Source organism: Gossypium hirsutum, chromosome D08 (assembly GCF_007990345.1).
Source record: "Gossypium hirsutum isolate 1008001.06 chromosome D08, Gossypium_hirsutum_v2.1, whole genome shotgun sequence".
In the NCBI taxonomy this organism is placed as follows: domain Eukaryota; kingdom Viridiplantae; phylum Streptophyta; class Magnoliopsida; order Malvales; family Malvaceae; genus Gossypium; species Gossypium hirsutum.
Genome location: NC_053444.1, coordinates 69,365,759 through 69,385,960, shown reverse-complemented (window position 1 = coordinate 69,385,960; position 20,202 = coordinate 69,365,759). Strand labels below are relative to the sequence as shown.

Below are 20,202 nucleotides of genomic sequence, written 5' to 3'. Positions count from 1 at the left end.
ATATATCTAGCCATTTAAAGTTTCATCTATTGCATTCTCTATTGAAAAATAATAATAAACAAAAACATTATATCTCTTTTTCATTTATTATTTGTTCATACTATTTTTATATATTAATTTTTTTATCTTTTTTTCAAATTTTATGGTCTCAAATTTTGAAAACCACAAAATATTTGAAAGAACATAAAATTTGGAAGACTTAAAATTAACTAAAAAGTTATGAAAATTTTGAAATAAAGAATATAATTTTTTATTTCATTTTAATATTATTTTTATATGAATTATGTTTTATTAAGTTAGACATTATATTAAAAAAAATTTAAAAATTTTTTCTTCAATTCTTTTACTTGTCTATATTATAAAATTGTAAAATTATAAAACATCTTTAATTACTAGAAATATTATCACACAACCGAAACTTCTTGCAGTCGAAACCTCAAACCGAAGCTAAATCAAAACGCTTGGAAATAAAAAAAAAAAGTAAAGCTCTTCACCTTTGTGCCAAAGTTGGACCATGACAACCATGTAAGTTTAGAACCAAACAAAAGCAATTTATACACAGGGATTTATGAATTTCATGACCCTCGAACACCATACGAGATACAAGGATATTCAGCATCGTCCTATCCCAGCTTATAAGTATATATTTCTCTTTACCGTTGATACACTTAATATGTATGATTCTGTGTTTTATTATTTTGATGCTATTGGTTGGACGTCGTATGTGAATATTTACTATGTTGCATTTTTTGAACTCATATACGTATTTTATGTAACATTTAGTTTCGATATAAATATTGTTAAGACTATTGAAACCCCAAACGTAATTCAACTCAGATTGCTTGGTAATACATTTAGTATGTCTATTTCAAATTTTGACAAGCAAAACATGATATTATGCGTAAATTAGTCTGATATGCTAGTGCATGAACCAACCCTAAGATATATTTATAGATTTCTTGCTTTTAATTATTCAGGCCACAATGATTCTTCCTCTGTCTTAACTAAGATATAATTATTTTCCTTGTGGTGCATGTACTCCGATTTTAGGTTCAACTTAGGATATTGGTCCATTCATCACGCATTTAACTACAAACTTTCTTCCTTTCGGAATTGATTTTTCATTCCTAACATATGCTTATAATATGGATCCTTTAGATGAATGTTGTCTGGATTCTATGGGTTTGCTTGTAGGCACCCTTACTGTATTTTATTTTGTTCCTTTAAGTACGTGAACTGCTTAAAGCAATAGAGTGTTTCGATGAACACGTGATTCGATTCTTAGAGAGTAAGAGGAGCAGTCCCTTTCTGCTGTAGAAAAGAGACTAAACAGCATTGAGGCTCGCCTAGAAACAATAGAAGCCACATCTTAAGCATCCTCACAATACAGCAAAACAGCCGTTCCACCATCATCTGCCTCATTAAAATATACACGGGGAATACACTTGACCCTATTTTGTTTGGTTATTTATTTATTATTGCATATTGAGTGTAATGTGGACTAAATAGGGGGTTAGCATGCTTTGCTATATCTCGTTATTCGTTGCATGTGTTGATTCTCATATTGAAATTATTCTCCAAGTTGCTTTAAAATTATGTAACACTCATCCCTAAGGTTTAATATTTGTGGTAACTTCGATTAAGCAATGAAAGCACAATTATGGCATTTTAATTCCACTCAATTTATGGATTGCTTTATCCTTCTTATCTGACCTAGCCAGTTGCTTTCTGGGCTCACGTTATCAGTGCGGAACTTTGGGTATAATATGCTTCTAACAACATAAAACTGCAAAGTCCTCTAAAGGTTGAATGTGCAGTACAGTTGAAATGGAGTTTATAGTGACATAAATGAGTAAACAGTGCAGATCATCCCAACAGGACGTGTAGCTTTGCTAAGACTGAAAATATGACAATATGGAGCCTATTACGAAAGCATAACAGTTGATTTCAGGAAAGCCAATCGGTTTTTGGTCAGATTAATCTTCTCTTCTGCTTCTGCTGCTTTTTCCTGAACCCCACGAACAACATCCTTGGGAGCTTTCTCTATGAACTGCAGTGAACACATATTATAGATTGTAAGAGGCTTGTTAGCAATTGCAGGCATCAACAAACATAGGAGAATATGAAGCTTGTTAGAGAAGAAAAGGCCATCAGTTGTCACATCCTAAGAAGACTTACGCGAGTAAACAGTGAACTATCAATTAACTTTAGTAGCAATGTTGAACACGAACAACAGCTAGTTCTAGATCTTCTACTAATAATACCCGTGGTGCCTGCAGTCCGGCATTGTGGGCTTCAGCAGTCATCTTTCTCCTTATGGATGTCCATGGTTAATTCCTTTCTATTACCATGACACCGAGCAAGAAAGATGCAATATGGGTTATTGTTGATAGGTTGACAAAATCGACACACTTTATTTCGATTCGCACAGATTTTTCGCTCGATAAACTTGCGGAATTGTATGTTTCACAAATTGTGAGGTTGCATGGTGTACCTATTTCTATTGTTTCGGACAAAGACCCGAAGTTCATATCGCGGTTTTGGAAGAAACTACAAGATGCTTTAGGTACGAAACTACATTTTAGCACAGCCTTCCATCCGCAAACAGATGGTCAATCCGAACGAATCATTTAGATACTTGAGGATATGTTAAGATGTTGCATTCTCGAGTTTGAAGGCACGTGGGAACGATACTTAACTTTGATTGAATTTGCATATAATAATAGCTTTCAATCTAGTATCAAAATGACACCTTACGAGGCTTTGTATGGTCGTAAATGTCGTACACCATTGTAGTGGACCGAGCTCAGTGAAAACAAGATACATGGGGTAGTTTTGATTTAAGAGACTGAGAAAATGAAAGTGATTTGGGATAGTCTGAAAACAGCATCGGATCGTCAGAAGTCTTATGCAGACTTAAAAAGAAAGCATATAGAATTTCAGATCGGGGATAAAGTGTTTTTGAAAGTCTCACCATGGAAGAAAATACTCAGATTTGGTCGCAAAAGCAAATTAAGTCTGAGATTCATTGGACCGTATGAGATTATAGAGCGTATCGGCCCGGTTGCTTATAGATTATTGTTGCCTCCTGAGTTAGAAAAGATTCACAATGTATTCCATGTTTCTATGCTTCATAGATACAGATCCGATCATTCGCATGTGATTAGTCTGACCGAGATTGAAATTAATTCTGATATGTCATATGAAGAAGAACCGATTAGCATTCTGGCTCGTGAGGTTAAAGAATTACGAAATAAGAAAATCTCGTTAGTTAAAGTACTGTGGCATAAACACGAAGTTGAAGAAGCAACTTGGGAACCTGAGGATGCAATGAAAGAACGTTACCCACATCTTTTCACCGGTAAGATTTTCGGGGACGAAAATCCCTAAAGGGGAGAGAGTTGTAACAGTCCGATTTAGACCCTAATCGGATATAGTGGTTTCAGGACCACAAATCCTAGTCAAAAAATATTTTAATATTATTTTGTGTGTTTATTATGTGTGAATTTATATCCATGAAATTTTCGTATTTTAATTTTGTTGTTTAAGTGCCGATTTAATAAAAAAAGGGTTTAATCGCGTGAAATGAAAATTTAGGGGTTAAATCCAAAAGGGTCGAATAGTAATTGTTCTTTTAATATGGAGTCTTTATTTTGTAATTTAGCCATTTATAAGATAGTGGGTGGCAATGGACTAAAATGACCTTAGTGTATATGTTTTCTATTTTAATTAGTAAAGGTTAATTTAGTAATTGAATAATAATATATATGTGATAATAAATAAATAAATAAATAAAGCTATTATGTTCATCTTCTTCATCGAATGTTGAAAAGAAAAAGAGAGTTTGAAAGCTTGAAACATTCGGCCATTGTTGGAGCTTAAATGTCGGGGGTTGAGGTTGTTGTGCAACCGGATTAGTTCGGACATATTGAATAAACCAGTCATTCATCATTTGGTAAAAAGCTTGTTTAGCCTCTCCCTCCTGGTTACTCGAGGTCGGTCGAGAATCAACCGGCTCTGTCCCTTGCGCGGGAGCAAGTGCTATACTCTCAACATCATCAGCTACGGCTCGATCGGGATCCATTACTATACGAGGCATTACCGATCAAAATCCGACCCAAAATTATTATTATTAGTATTTTTTTAACTCAACCACAAAATTCCATTCCATATATATATTATCACATAACCAATTAAAATCAAACATGCACCTTTAATCAAATTTCATATACTAACCACGTTTCAACAATTCATCCATATCATTATCATTTACCTAATCAAAATTTGATATCATAAATCAAACATTTATCCAAGCATTTATTTCATTTCAATTTACTAATTATACTACATATTACAAAATTAAGTAATCTACCCTGTTTGGACAGCTCTTATACACAAAAAAAATTGGGCAGTATATACACAATACATCATATACATATAATACACATATTATTTTCGAAATAGGTTTAAATATAACTATTTTATACAACTATTAACAAATATACTAAACACATCACACTTCCATATAAATAACCGAAATTTGCATAAGCTTAACATTATATATATATACCAAATAGATCAAAAATATAAAACCAAGCTTAATCAAAATGAGTGAGCCATTTTCGCATGGCTCATATTCACATATCCCAAAATTAAACATACTAACTAGACTATACATGCCATAGGTTCGAATTCAAAATATATAAAATACCAAAGACGGTCGATAGTGTGATAGACTATGCTGACGATCCCCGAGCTCGTAACGCGACTCCAAAATCTATAAAACAGAGGTAAACAAATACAAACACACATTAAGCTATTAAAGCTTAGTAAGTCATAAGCAAAAATTCATATATATATACTTATAATTATTCCATCATTAAGTTAAAATAAACCAAAATCATTTATATATTTATATATATATCAAATGCATATAATCACTTAATTTAACATATTCAGATCACCGGCACTTAGCCTGCTAGGTTTATAACCTGATTCATATCACCGGCACTTAGCCTACTAGGCTTATAGCCTGATTCAGATCACCGGCACTTAGCCTGCTAGGCTTATAGCCAGATTCAGATCACCGGCACTTAGCCTGCTAGGCTTATAGCCTGATTCAGATCACCGGCACTTAGCGCCTGATTCAGATCACCGGCACTTAGCCTGCTAGGTTTATAACCTGATTCAAATCACCAATTTCAAACTTTATAATTCAATGATTCAACCGAATACATTTATATATATATTTGAGTCTATCATATACATATATAATTACATACTTATAATCAAAACATGAATTTATACTTGTATACTCATACATATTCGAATCTAATATATACATCCCTAATTTCATATTCAACTCCATATAAGGTATCATACATGTATATGCATGCTTGTTCGATCCACATATATATATAAATATATTTTATATATATATACCTTTGATTAAAAACCAAAAAAATTATACATGTATATACCTTAATATATTCGAATCTTTTATGAACTTATATAAAATTCATACTTCAATTAAGATCAAGAATTTAAATATATATATTACACACATATATATATTCGTACATTATATAAACACAACCATAACATTTGAACTTTTAATTGAATCCAAAAATTTATACTTTTATATACATACCTATTCGAACATCATAAATATATATATGTATAAGATTCACACATAAACTAACATCAATTTTATACTTTTAGTTATAGCTCATTAATTATAAAATAAATATACTTATATATATATTGATTTGATAACATGAATTTGCTAATAGACTTACCTCGGATGATGGAAAATCGAAGTCGGACGATTGTTCGACTAATTTGGCTTTTCCCCGATCTAACTCCGATTTCTTTGGTTCTCGATCTAAATATATTCAAAATGAGATAATTTATTTATTAACACATTCAATTTAGTCCAAAACACATAATTTGGCAAATTACTATTTTGCCCCTAATATTTACACTTTTTGCAATTTACTCCCTATTGCATAAAACACAATTTACACAAAATTTGCCCATACCACACAAGGGTCGAATATTCACGGTTCTCATACAAGTCCACACATTGCATTTATTTCACATTTTAGTCCCCAAAAAATTTAATTTCACAATTTAGCCCTATTTACTCAATTTCACTAAAAATTCCAATACAAAACATTTTAATCTAAAATATATCTTTCATTATTCATCATCAAACATCACATAACACAAATATTCATCAATGGAACAACTCAAAATATTCATCAAAATCAAAAATTCAAACATGGGTCGGATAGTATTCGAAGCAACGATCTCAAAAACGTAAAAATGATCAAAAACCGAACAAAGAACTAACCTAAATCAAGCTTCAAAATGGGCGAATATTGCTTGGCTTCTTTTTTTTTCTTTTGCATGAATTCGGCTAAGAAAAGATGAAAACATTCATCTTTTCATCATTTATTTTGATTATAATGTTTAATTTAACAATTGACTAAATTAACCTTATTATAATAAATATATATAACATATATATTAAGGTCAATTATGTCATATGCCACCCACTATCTACTTTATGGTCTTATTGCATCATAAATCCTCCCATTTAAAAAGACATCAACAATTAGGTGCTTTTATAATTAACCCCTAAATTTTTATTTTACGCGATTAAGCCCTTTTATTAAATTGGACGCTTAAACGACGAAATTAAAACACGAAAATCTCGCAATCAAATGCACACAAAATAAACACACAAAATAATATTAAATTATTTTTTGACTCAAACTTGTGGTCCCGAAACCACTATGTCCGATTAGAGTCGAAATCGGGCTGTTACAAATTGGTTGGTAAACTTTGGTCTTTTTTGCATAAATTTTATGTTTTTGGAACTTTAAGATCATGAGTTAGCTTGCCCATGTTGGAGCTCTTAGAATAGTTGAAATTATGAAAGTTGCCATCATAGAAAAATTTAAGTTTTTGGTGTTGTTTTAATAGATTTTAAGGTTAGAAGTTAAGTGAGACTATTTTGAAAAGTCCATTCATAAAATTTTGCATTAGGGTCTAAATTATAATAAAATTCTAAATTTAGGGTTCAATTGAGTAATAGGAAGTTCTATAAGGACTCTAGGAAAATTCGATCTAATGTTGGGAGGATTTTTGATAAATTATGTTAGTACTTGTTTCGAGGATTAAATTGAAATTCATGTTAAAGTAGTATAAATTTTGTAATTAAATATGAATTGGTATGTAAAATGTTAATTTATTATATATGTTTAATTCGTAGCTAACGTTGACCTCAAGTAAGAAAAGAAAAGGCAAGGTTGTCGACGAGTAGCTCAGAAATTACGGTGTGTGTTTCTATAATTTTGAACTATTTTAATTGTTGCATTGAACATTGCATTATATGACGACTTACAAGGTAAGCAACAAATTTGATTTAGGGTGATATGTATCGAAATGATTGAATTGTGTACGTGTGTTTGAGATTGTATCGAATTTTATTGAGAAATGAGATTGGTTATGTTTTGGAAAGAAAATATGTTGCTATGAACATATATGCTTATGATTGAATTACTTGGATTGATGGAGTTGATTATAAGTTGAATCGAGATTTATGTTACCTTATTAACTGTTTAGGCAGGATCGAGTATAATTGGCATGCCATAGATAGAAAGAGTTCAAGGTTTACAACTATGTGTCGAGGAGTGCTAATGACCCCATTTGATTATTTTATCGGCTGGCGCTGAGTGCAATTTGTTTCTACGAATAATTTTGTCAGGCACTAGGTGCCAAATTTGATGTGTTGGTTGGATCCGTACATCTGAGTCCGAGTCATATTAATAGGGGAAAATAAAAGAAAGTGATGAAATTGGGAATGATAATGGAAATAAAGATGATGTGAATTTTGCTTGTTTTATAATGAATGCATAAAATGGAAACGTGATGATTCATAAAATTCTTATGTTTGAATTGATTAATGAGATTCAAAAGATGAATGAAGCAATATATGTTTCTTTACATTGCTTGAATTGCATTTTAGATAAGTAATTGCATATTTTTATACCATGTTTTAATACTCAGATTATGGAAGCACCACTGAGTCATACTTAAAGTACGTTTGTTTTTCTCGTGCGCAGGTTAGGTAACTAGTAGATCTGTAATCGACTCAGCATCCAGCGGCGATCTCGACTTCAAATGTTGGTGAATGATCTTTTTTTTTTGGCATTTACCTAGGTCATAATATGATAGTTTTGGTCATTTTTGTATCTTGGTGGGCTTTTGTGGTATGGCAATGTTGTGCTTTTGATTGATAGACATTATTTTGGATTTGATAAATTTTATGGTTATAGAATGTATGAAGTATTTATAAGATAGTGAACTTATAATGTGGACATATTTGGTTGCCTTGTGTTGGTGATTTGGTATTTAGTTCTTTGGAAGCATTATTATGGATGGAACACTGTGGATGGAACACTTTAGATATGTTAATGATGTTTTAGATGAATTTTTAATGTATATGTATATACTTTGTGGTTTTAATGAGGCCACATTAGTTAGCCACATAAATTGTACGAAATAGGTATGTTTTAGACTCAATTATAGGTGTTTGAAAGCATGTTTTTGGCTGGTTATATTTTGCCTTGGCATCTAAGGATTTGATATTGAAATGTTTTGTTTTGAAAGCAATTTTTAGGTACACATGGCCCGGGACATTGGTGTGTCACACACGGTCACACCACATGGTCGTGTGTCCTATTGTTTTTAGGTGCAGGTTACACATAGTCTGCAACACGACCGTGTGTACCAAAACAGTTTGTCACACGGTTTAGGACACAGCCAGCGACACCGCCGTGTGACCCAACATTGAATGCACACACGACTTGGCACACGGCTTGCGACACGACCGTGTGGCCCTATTTTGAATACTGACACGAGTTGGGACACGGGTTGGGACATGGCCACGTGTCCTGACTTCAAATATTCACACGCCCGTGTGACCCCTGTTTTCCAAATTTTCAAGTTTTTCTAAAATTTTTTGATTTGTTTTGATTTGATCCCTGATTGTTCTCAAACTCTTTTTAGGGCCACATAGGCTTGGTTTAAGGCCTGTAAGTGTATTTTCATTATAGATAAAATGTGATTTTGATTATTGTAATTAGAATTGATTAATTGTTTCCATTTAAATTTAATTTTTCTATTGTCCTCTAATACTCTGAAATCCTAATCCGGCAACGGAGACGGGTTAGGGGTGTTACAATATAGAAGTCAACCAATATTTGTTATTAATTTGCTAGTTTTTTAGTTTTTCTAGTTTTACAATTTAGTCCTTTTGCATATTAAGTAGTTAATTAGAGTAACTCACTTCCAAATTATGTTTCGTCGTAACATAGAAATTAGTGAGTAGCAAGTTAGACTCCTTTCTTGCATGCTTGTTAAATAGAAATCATTAAATTGCAGACTCCTTTAGGTTCGACCCTTGGAATACTTCGATGTTCCATTGGACACTATAAATATTACAACTGATGTTGTACGCTTGCATTTAAAACCGAACTCTTAAAATTATTATTTTTTATGCACGCACATAAGGAGTCACCTTCCTCCCTTATTTGTAATCATCTCATTACATCTCATTTGATTCCATTTTATCTCATTGTATTCCATTTAAAGTTAGTGAATATGCTTTGAGAGCATTTACTCAAACACCTCGTAGGCGTTGCTTTCTTGTGGTTTTTTTTGTTCTTTCGTTGTTTCTTTGTCTTTGAGTTGCTTATGCTTTATTTTCGATGCCTTGGAAAATTTTTATTGTGAATTCTCACTTTTCAAGAGTTAGGTTGACTTCGGCTACTTTAAAACAAAGAATTCGTCTAAAACTAAGTTTTAACCCAATGACAAAATGAGTTCTAGAAGTATAAATTTTCATTTAAATTTTTAATTAAAAATATAAAATAATAACACAACAAAATTTGATTGATAAACGCATATGTACATATTAATTAATTATGATGCCATTAATTTGGCATGGAAGGACCTATGGATTCTCGTTGGGAGGACTTCTTGAGTATTCATCAGAGTGTAGAAAATTAGGACAACTGGAGTGCTCCTGACGTACGGAAAAAAAGAAAAGGAAACAAATCAAGTGTTAAATTTGAAGTAAGTTCAACAAAAACCATAAAAATGTTAAGTAAGATGATATGGTTAGGAAGAAATTTGGACGGACACTTTGTAATTAATTAACTTACTAGTTGCAGAGAAACTTGGCTATAGTTGGGGGAATGTCCTAGACTTCCAGCTTCCCAAGTGAGGTGCATGGTTTCTTCAGCAAGTAATCGCAGCCTGTTCAGTTCTGGCAAGACGACTTTGCCCAGATCGGGTCTATCTTTCCTCCTTAGCTCTGCACAGTTAAGTGCAATCTTTGCGAAGCTCAAGGCCGCTTGAACCGGCCAATCATCAATAGATGGGTCCAGCATTTGAACAAATGTCCCCTTCTCAATAGCCCGTTGCACATGGTGAGTCAATCCCATTGGTGGTTTTGCTGTTATTATTTGTAGAAGCATGATGCCAAGGGAGTATACATCCGACTTCACTCCCAGCATGCCTGTCTGCTGGTATTCTGGATCTATGTAGCAGAAAGTTCCTGCTGTGGAGGTCATCCGGTACTGGGTTACATTGTCAGCCACAGATGGAGGAACTAGTCTGGCCAACCCAACATCACTAATCTTGCTCACAAAGTTGCGGTCAAGTAAGATATTGGCTGGTTTCAAGTCACGGTGGACTATGGGTTCGGGTTTAGTCTGGTGGAGGAACAACAAGGCTGTTCCAATTTCGGCTGCAATTCTGAACCTAAGCTGCCAAGAGAGAGTCGAAGTGTTCCCTCTCCTGAAGAGACGGTCCTCTAAGCTCCCGTTAGACATGAACTCATACACCAGGCATCCATACTCTGGGCAGGCTCCCAACAGGAGAACCATGTTGGGATGCCGTATGCAGCTTAAAACCTCTACCTGTAAGTTTAATTCTTAGAGCAGCCAAATTTTAAAATTCATTCTGTAAATACACTAGTAACTAAAGCATGCATATTCAGCCTACAATGTTTTTCTTTCTCAGTAATTAGAATTAATGCTCTACAGGCTCATAATACTAAAATCCATTTGGAAGCCGTACCTCTTGCTGAAACTGTGACCTTCCTTGTGCTGCATCTGGTCGCAAAACCTTAATTGCAACGGGAGTATGATCCAGACGGGCTTTATACACGGGGCCATAACCCCCTTCCCCAATCTTGAGAACTTCTGAGAAGAATTCAGTGGCAGCTTCAATTTCCTCTATTGTGTACTTCCTGTACCCGAAATCTGAATGTGCTAATGCATCAAGTGCCTTTTTCTTTTCCACCGATTCCTTGAGTGCTTTCATTTCTGCGTTCACCCTTTTTTGTGATTCAATTTCTGCAATTCTCTGAGCCGCCTCAGCGGCTTCCATTGCTGCTTTTGACTTAGCTTTCTCCTTTTCTGCTATTGCTAATGCAGCTTCCTCAGCAAGTCGTGCCTTTTCCAATCTCCGTTCCTCTTCCAATTTCCACAGCTGGAGTTCTCTTGCCTGTTGTGGTGTAATTATGCACAAAGTTCTAACTAGTCAAAGTATGTTGAGGAACAGTATAAGCAGATATTAGTTGACACTCTAACCTTCTGTTTTGCTGTGAGTGCTTCTTTGCAGGCATTACTATACATTTCCATAGTTTGCTTTAGCTCCAGCTTTAGCCTCCTCATTTCGGCTTCCACGTCCTCCTGTAGGTTTCCCCCAATACTATAAAATTCATCCATATTATTATTTCCAGATATTTTACACACATTTTCCTAGAACATGGAATAATACAAATAACTAATTAAATATATGCATATATTGTAACGTAAATGGGAAGTGTGTAAAGAGGTGAAGCCTGGACTTGGTTACTTCATTCCACTTTCACCGATATATTTGATGATTTTGAGGTGAAACATCGTATTTTTTTTTATTGTTATCTCGTTTATAAGTACTAGTTAGACAAACCTGAAAAGTATTTATATCCTTTTTGAAAATTACGTATGATGAAAATTTATGTTTTAATCGAAGTGAGAACCGGTGCTTTTGATAGTTTATTTTTATTGGTGAATATAATGTGTTGTGTTGTACTAGCTTGCCTCACAGTCACATCAATGAATTTATGCATGCTTTCAAGGCTTTAGTCCTTGAGTAATTTAATACGTATATATATATATCTGTTCGTGCATGTATGTATATATATCATATCTTTCTTACTTACCATTGATGTAGATAAGTTTGAAAAATTGTCACTGTCCTGCGAAACGTATGAGAAATTATGTGGAGAGCTCAAATCCACTGAGTTTCGTCCAAACTGCATTGACTCAAAGCTAAAATTACTTTCATAGTCTGAAACATTGGACAGTCTTGGAGTAGTGGCAGTGCGGCTTGCTTCTTGGTAATCGTAGAACTCGGGAAACATACGGTCAATGCTTTGTCTGCCAGAACTAACAAAGGATATATCTGTATCTGGCATAGGGAGTGCCAGATATGGTTTCACATTTTGGCCTCCCCTGTTAAAAGGCGACCTGCATTCATCCAAAATTGCTAACAATTAAATTTTAGCTCCAACTACATCTCTTTCATTTATTGTTATTTTGTTTAATAATAATATACAAGGTGAAAGGGGGGGGAGGGGGATGAAGAACAAACAAACAAAGCAATTGAAGACAAGACGAGTAATTTTGGTTCCGATCCCAGGTACAGGTAGCTCATTACCTTATGGAATCCATGGAATCGGTAGATTTACGCTGTGGTTCAAGTCGCGGCTTCTCAACTGTTAAAATTAATATTTACAGATATTTTTTAATTTAATTAAAATAAAATTGAGTAATGGCAGGTAACTTGGAGTATTATATAACTAAAGCTTGAAGCTAGGAATGAAACAGACCTCTCGAGCTATTATCTGGCAGGATATGCGATTCAGGAGGAGTTGACATTAAGCCTGGCTGGTTAAGAAGGTGATTACGCAATGGGGAGATAGCTGGAGCTGGACGAGAAGCTGATCGCATGGATGAAATTTTGCTTTTGGATATCACATAAACACTACAAAAGTCTGGTGCATTTTTTGATACCATTGCTGAAATATCTGTTGCTTTAAATTTACTGAGACAAAATACTATTTTTTTTCAGAAAAGTGATCCATATATATTTATTTATTACAGTCATAAATTTATACTGATAATAGTATTTATAATCATTATGTTTGGTGTGAGAGTTCACACACACAATGAGTAAATTATAAAAAAATCCAAATAATAAAATAAATGTATATAGTTGTAAGGTTATTTTTAAGTTAAAATTTTAGAAAATCTACTAATGTTTTCTTAACTGCTTAATTATGTTTTTATTCATCACTACTAAACATTTTTTCCATGAATTTTTTTTTTAATTTTAATTCATTTGGGCGTCATATTTCTAGTGTAATTAAAGATGCCAAACTTGTACAGATAAAAAAGAATGTAGAAAAATAATTTTTTTTTAAAACTAAGGATTATTTATAAAAAAATATGTATTGTTTTAATTAAAAAGACTGCATGAGAGCCTAAGAAAAATGTAAAAGTAAATAATAAAATGTGAAAAAAAAAATTAAACAATGATAAAAAATGCATGGACGAGGAACAATGAAAAGAAAAGTGATTTATTAAGATTTTTTAAAAATTAAATTACTTAAATATTTTTACTAATGCATTTTTGTTTGTGATTTACTCAATTGAAATGATGTTGACAGTTTACACTAACTAGTAAGAGATTTCAATATAGTATAAATAGATTCCTTCAAATGTGTATGGTACGACAAAGATAACAATTATACAGCCTTATTGACCAATAAACTGGAAACCTATCAATGCTTTAATGAATCCTGTCAAACAACCCTATGGTTTAATCATTTTGTTTATCCAAATTATACTAGCACTAAACTAAATCATTTTAACTGTTTAAATCGTAAATGAAATTGTGATACTTTATTTATTCAAAGCTTTCTATTCTCATCTTGATAAGAAGCACAAAATTTTGAATAGAAATATTATTATATTTCTATTTTAATTTGAATTAAGTTGGACAAGTCATCCAAAGTTTACTCAATAGTATAATTGGATAGGAATTATTACTCTCTTGTAAATACTCAAAGATATAAACATAGTTATCTGCATGAGTTTTTTTACCTTTTCGGTTCTCAACTCTAAAATTGGTGAACTAATCTTTTATTCTCTCTCATTTTTTTCTTTATCTCTGTTGATACCGTGTATATCAAGAGATACACTAGCTTAGATGGCCGCTGATAGATATATCTGTAGATATATCTGTACTTTCTCCGCTCAGTAAGTCTAGGTATAGAGGTTACATTATACCCAAATTCATTGTTTTCTTTTGTGTCTAGGTGTAGATCTAGGTTACATTCTACCTAAATTCACTGTATTCTTTTGTAAAAACCAAAGAGAAGCGTAGAAATTGTGATGATCCTGGCATTCATCAATAGAAAATTTTGTTGATGTCGCATAAAAGGCACATACCTAAGAAAGCCTGTTCTTGTGGAGGCACCTACGACCAAAACCTCGATTCCAGTTTGGCTGACATATTCAATCAATGCTTTAGCTACGTCTGTCTCTTCTAGGACAACATCTTTGCAGGGTATCTAAAGCCAAAATTGAACATCATACATAATTAGAAATTAAATCTATGTATTAGAAGCATCTGCGGAATGCAGATGCTAAACTACTGCGAGAATTAATAATCAAAGCCCTGGAAAAGGGTATATTTTAGTGAATATCATCTAGAAAAATGTTTGAAGTAATCATTATTAGGAGAGAGTGTATAATGTGCTTTAGCAAACTTACATCCTTACGAGTACAGAAGCAACGGAAAGGAAGGAAAAGTTCCCTGGTCTGTGGATCAGGATCTTTATATACCAATGGTAAGTCACCATTCATTTCAGAAAATTGGTTCAACCCTGTAACTACCAGAAATTTAAGTAGGTGACATGTAGCCAATGCATTGGAACTAATTAATGAGATTTTGTAAAACAAGAAACATAAAATAAAAAACATACGAGATGTAGGAAGAGGCGTGGTGTAGGGAGAGAATGGTTTGACTTTTACATGGATGAGAATGAGGGTTTGGCCTTTTTGCAGGAGATGGTCAATTGCCCATTTCAGGGCATTGTGGCTGTTTTTGTCCTTGTCTATGGCCACTGCCACCAACCCCACGTTTGTTCTTATTTCTCTCCTTTCGCCATAACTACTTCTTGGCGTCCACATATCCAATCTCTTTCTATCTTGATTATATATATTTGGTAGTGCAAATAAGACAAGCCGCTGCACTTCAAGATCGAATATATGTACGTACGTACCGGTTGTTTTCTACAAATGAGTGTGGTGTCGCTGGCTGGCTGGGCAGGCTTTACATTTTTTAGGGGAGGAGATTTAAACTGAGGTTTTAATCCCTAGCTAGGTAAATTTCTCTCTAAAAAACCCTTTCCCGCATTGTACTTTGGTTTAAAAAATTTTGTCTTAAGTTGTTTCTGTGAAGAGGAGGCTAAGAAACACCAAAGAAACAAGGGATGGCAACAACCTATTTCTGCATGGCATTGGCACGCATGCATTCCATATTCCCCTTGAGAAGAAAGGGACGATTTTCAACCTCAATTACATATTTTTCCGTCAATTAATTGTCTTATTTTGGATTAATTAATTCGATAAAAATATAAACTTCGAATTGCAGCAAAAACTTCACCAAAAAGTCGGAGTTAGACTATGAGAGAGCACCATTGTTTTGCGGATAGTAAGGTGCTTGACCTCTTATTCTTATACAATTTCCTCCATATTTGGTCACGTCCCCTCTCCTTCCAACTACAGATTAAAATTAAAGCCTCTTAATTGCTTTTCTTCTCTAATTCCTCTCATATAACCGACATATAGACAGATAAGTTGAACATATATATACACACTTATAGCTGCTAAAAGTAATATTTTTTTAATCTCATTCTTAATATGTTTTTGGGTGATTATTCAATGTTAATGGTGAATTTTATGCTTCTAATCCTTTAAATTTATATTTTTATAATTAGGAGAACATTAGAGAGCAAAAGGAGCGAAAATTGAAATATCGGAGTAAGTTAACAGAAGCCACATGGGCTGCACCATTCCACACGGACTGGACACATGGTCGTGTGAACCACACGGGCTGCCACACGACCATGTGGCAGGCCGTGTTGATTTCACGAATTTACACTCTAAAATTACGGAAAAACGTGATTTTTAGGTTTTTTGGGCATTCTGAGACCTATATATAACAAAAATAAGAAGATATGAGAGAGTCATAATAGAATACTTAATAAAACAACTCAAAAAAATCATTGAAGCCAACTCTGAAGTAGATTTCCATCGAGATTGAAGATTCTCTTTTGATTTCTTTGGAGATTATTATGAATATCTTTGTTTCTTGTGGTTATACTGTATTTTGGATGTTTTAATTTACAAGCATGAACAAATTTTCTAAAAACCTAGGGAGATGAACCTTATGATGAATTTTTTTCTTTTGATTTATATTTTTCAGAATAAATACTTAGATCTTATTCTCAATTATGTGTGATTAATTCTTGGTTGGATATTTCTAAACTATTGATCTATGTTTGATGTACATAAATCACAGAAGGAAAAGAATGTGTTTAAGAGTAAATCATGCGTAATTGAGTGGAGTTGCATGCAATTATAGAAATAGAATGACATAAATCTACCAGATTAGAGTCAAATCTAATAGAGGAATCCATAGATCAAATTAATGTGACAATAGGGGTTTCTACAGATCAAGATACTAAGTGAAGAAATTGCGTAATTTAGATTGATAGTGGCAAATGAAGTCTAGGTGAATTTTTCTTGGGTGTTGTTTCGCTTCTTGATTTTTTATTCTATTATTTTCCTGATTTGTTCTTCATCGCATTCATAGTTAATTAGCTTTGTTAATTTTAATTTAATCAATCACAAGAATTTAACGGTTAAATATTAGAAAGATGGTAATTACTAGTACTTTTAGTCCTTGTGGGAATAATATCTTTACTCACTGTAGCTATACGATTAACTAATAGGTGCACTTGCTTTAGTTAGATTTTAGTTGGTTTACAACTGCATCACACACACATATACATTGTAGATACATATCTATTATTGAGGCTACCACTAAACCTATAATAATCTAATATGTTAGCATGTTAGAGTTTATTCCAACAAGACAGCACGGGAAGACAGTCGTTAATCGCCTTTTGATGTATCAATGTCGAAAGTGTGTATATTGCTACAAAATATATGGAATTGAGGCAGTGTCTACAAGTATACGAGTCAGGTTGTAATACAGTTTGTTTATGATAAAACACTTGGTAAGTATTCTGAGGATCGTATTACCGCCTCTGGACGTACTAACGTCCGGAGTGTGAATACTACACAAAAATAAATAGTTATGAGGAAGGATCCACAAGTATACGGGTCGAGCTGTAATATAGTTACAACGGAGTAGGTGAGTACTCCGAGGATTGTACCTAATAGAGTGAGCACTAGATTAATTCTAACCTAAATGCTAAAAGATCTAATTAGTACTTTAATTTAGTTATAGTACGGAAGTAAAATAAGAGATATTTTTAGGGTTTTTAAACTAATAAAATAACATCAAAGAACTAAATTTCAAAAGATAGAAAAATAAAGGGAATCAAATTTGAAGATGGGTGATTAGCTCACTTCGGCAATCCCAATCAACTATCGTCTCGGGTTCCTCGTCAATCAACTAGTCGCTACCCTAGTAGGATCTTCTGATCTTCCATTAACATAACGAGTCATCAAGAACTATTTATCTTCCGACCTCACAGTCCAGATTGGCTTGGGTAAATGTGTTCATGGACGGGTAATGCCAATTTTGGGTTAATTCCCACCTTGACGACTTTCCAGAGTTGTCAAGCCTAAGGTTTGTTTCACGCTCTTCCTTTTCCAAACAGTTGATCCATTGATTAACCCCACAAAACAGTTAAGAGATCATGCTTCCATTCGCTAATCCCCTATAGAAGGATTAGTTCCTCATGGCTTTCATAAACAACATGTAATAGATGAGATTATTAATCATGGTGTATGAATTGAAGTAAAGGGTTTAAGAAAAGTTTAATCTATATAAAGAATAAAACGAATCCAAAGAAGTTGATCGTCTTCACAAATCAGATCTCTTGAAGGAAAACAAAGTACAAATAAACTAAACTCTAAAAAAGACCTAAGAAATAAAGAAAACAAAACTAAATCTAAAGAGAGAATCTAAGCTAATGGAATGCTCCACATAACATGTGACAAATGAGCCTATTTATAGCCTTCAAGTGACCATCGTCCTTAACCCTAGGTTAGCTGACGTTTCTGAGCTTTAATTTCAATTGTGCAGACCAAAACACCCTTACTTCATATTTATTTTTCATCTCAGAGTCGATGTCGCGACACAACAGGACCTGTGTCATGACATAGAAGTCAATATAGTCCTCCTTGGGATGTCTTCAGGGGTCTGTCGCGACATCCTTAATTAGTGTTGCGACATCGAAACCAGTTTCATACTTTCTCTATTTTGACCTCCATATTGTGGCATAACGTCTAGTATCTGCCTAAAATGCCTTCTAATGGTCTCTTGCACACTCACGAAGTATGTTAGCTCTTCCTTAGGCCTTATTCGACCCTTAAGGTCAATAAAACACTCATTTCGCACATTTTATTATATATAAGTAAAACTAAAGAAACTTAACTAAAATGTAACGAAAATGCTTGCATTCAAGCTTCTTAAGTGCAAAAACTAGTTTAATATGCTACACCAAATTACGGCAGATCATCGTACCCAAGGGATTATAGTTTGATAAAAACTGCTATTAAGCCAATTATAAAAAATAATTACTAATCTACTTGATGTTGTAAGACACTATGGCACCATACCAGAAACGAGTAAGACCATGGTTGAAAAACGTTATGGCATTACGAATCAAACGAATAAAACCATAATTGAATGATATTATGGCAACTCGGTGGAAAATGAATATGAACATAGTTGAAAGACATTATGAAACACGACGAAAAATGAATAAGACCATGGTTAAAAGACACAATAGAAACACAACAAAAAATGAATAAGACCATAGTTGAAAGATACAATGGCAACACGACAGAAAATGAATAAGACCATGGTTGAAAGACATTATAACATCAAGTCAATAATAAATAAGACCATGGTTGAAAGACACCATTGCGCCTTCTGATCATTTGCTATTCAGGTAACACGTTTTTGGTGAGATATGTATCGTAAGTATGAATATGAGTTAAACGTTTGACTACTATAGTTTGATAATGAATGTTAATTCCTTGGTGTGATTATATGTTCATATATCTGTAAAAATGTTAACTCGTGATGTTGTGGGTGTTTAAGGAATTAAATTGTTATATGAGTATTTTCCAAGTATTCAATGTTATTTTATTTGATTCAACGAATGATTTAAGTTTTAATGAATGGATGCGTATACGAAAAGAGCCGTGTTATGGAAACATGAAATGGAAAATGTTGGTATATGAATATGAAATGAAAAGGGAACAAATTGAGTAATAGATTGATAAATTATGTATTGAACTTCATATTGATATGTTTCATGTTTAATTGGTTAGATATGCTCTTTAATACACCTACTAAACTTGTGGTGCGGTGTGTTGTGAATTGGAAGGAAAAGTATGCATAATTTTAAAATGAGCAGTGTTTTAATGGTTTAATCATTTATGTTCGGTAAGTTACGTTTCCTTTATATGAGCTTACTAAGCACTGGTTGCTTACGTAGTTATTTTTCCTTGTCTTGTAAATTGTCAGAAAGCTCAAACAGTTGGAATCAAGTCGAAGTACATTCACACTATCCATCATTTATCTCCGTAGAAGATTTGGATATATATTGATGTCGAGTTATAAATGGCATAAACTAGGAGCCCCTAAGTTACTTTGTTTATGATGATGTTGTTTATAAGTTAGTTTAAGTAAGCTTTGTGGTTATAAATGTTTAGTATCTTTGGTGTATGTTTGAAACTTGATGTGCTTTTGGTTACTAGTTAAATACCTTTAGTGATTAGCTTGATATATGGTAAACATATG

General features: G+C 33.3%; 1 protein-coding gene across 1 annotated transcript; it reads right to left on the bottom strand.

The window, feature by feature from the left end:
- Positions 1-9,902: 9,902 nt before the first annotated feature.
- LOC107940046 (U-box domain-containing protein 52) lies at positions 9,903-15,717 on the bottom strand. Its single transcript, XM_016873453.2, has 10 exons — positions 15,116-15,717; positions 14,904-15,016; positions 14,580-14,701; positions 12,956-13,170; positions 12,784-12,841; positions 12,287-12,593; positions 11,670-11,771; positions 11,155-11,583; positions 10,236-10,994; positions 9,903-10,096 (listed from the first exon to the last, which is right to left on the bottom strand). The coding sequence occupies exons 1-10, from the start codon at positions 15,321-15,323 to the stop codon at positions 10,025-10,027; spliced, it is 2,385 nt and encodes a 794-aa protein (XP_016728942.2). The 5' UTR covers positions 15,324-15,717; the 3' UTR covers positions 9,903-10,024.
- Positions 15,718-20,202: the final 4,485 nt, after the last annotated feature.

Coding starts and splice junctions, on each gene's coding strand:
- LOC107940046 (XM_016873453.2), bottom strand. CDS start 15,323: ATGTGGACGCCAAGAAGTAGTTATGGCGAAAGGAGAGAAATAAGAACA. Junction 13,171..14,579: donor ACAAGAACAGGCTTTCTTAG/GTATGTGCCTTT, acceptor ATTTTGTCTCAG/TAAATTTAAAGCAACAGATA. Junction 12,842..12,955: donor GCCAGATAATAGCTCGAGAG/GTCTGTTTCATT, acceptor TAATTTTAACAG/TTGAGAAGCCGCGACTTGAA.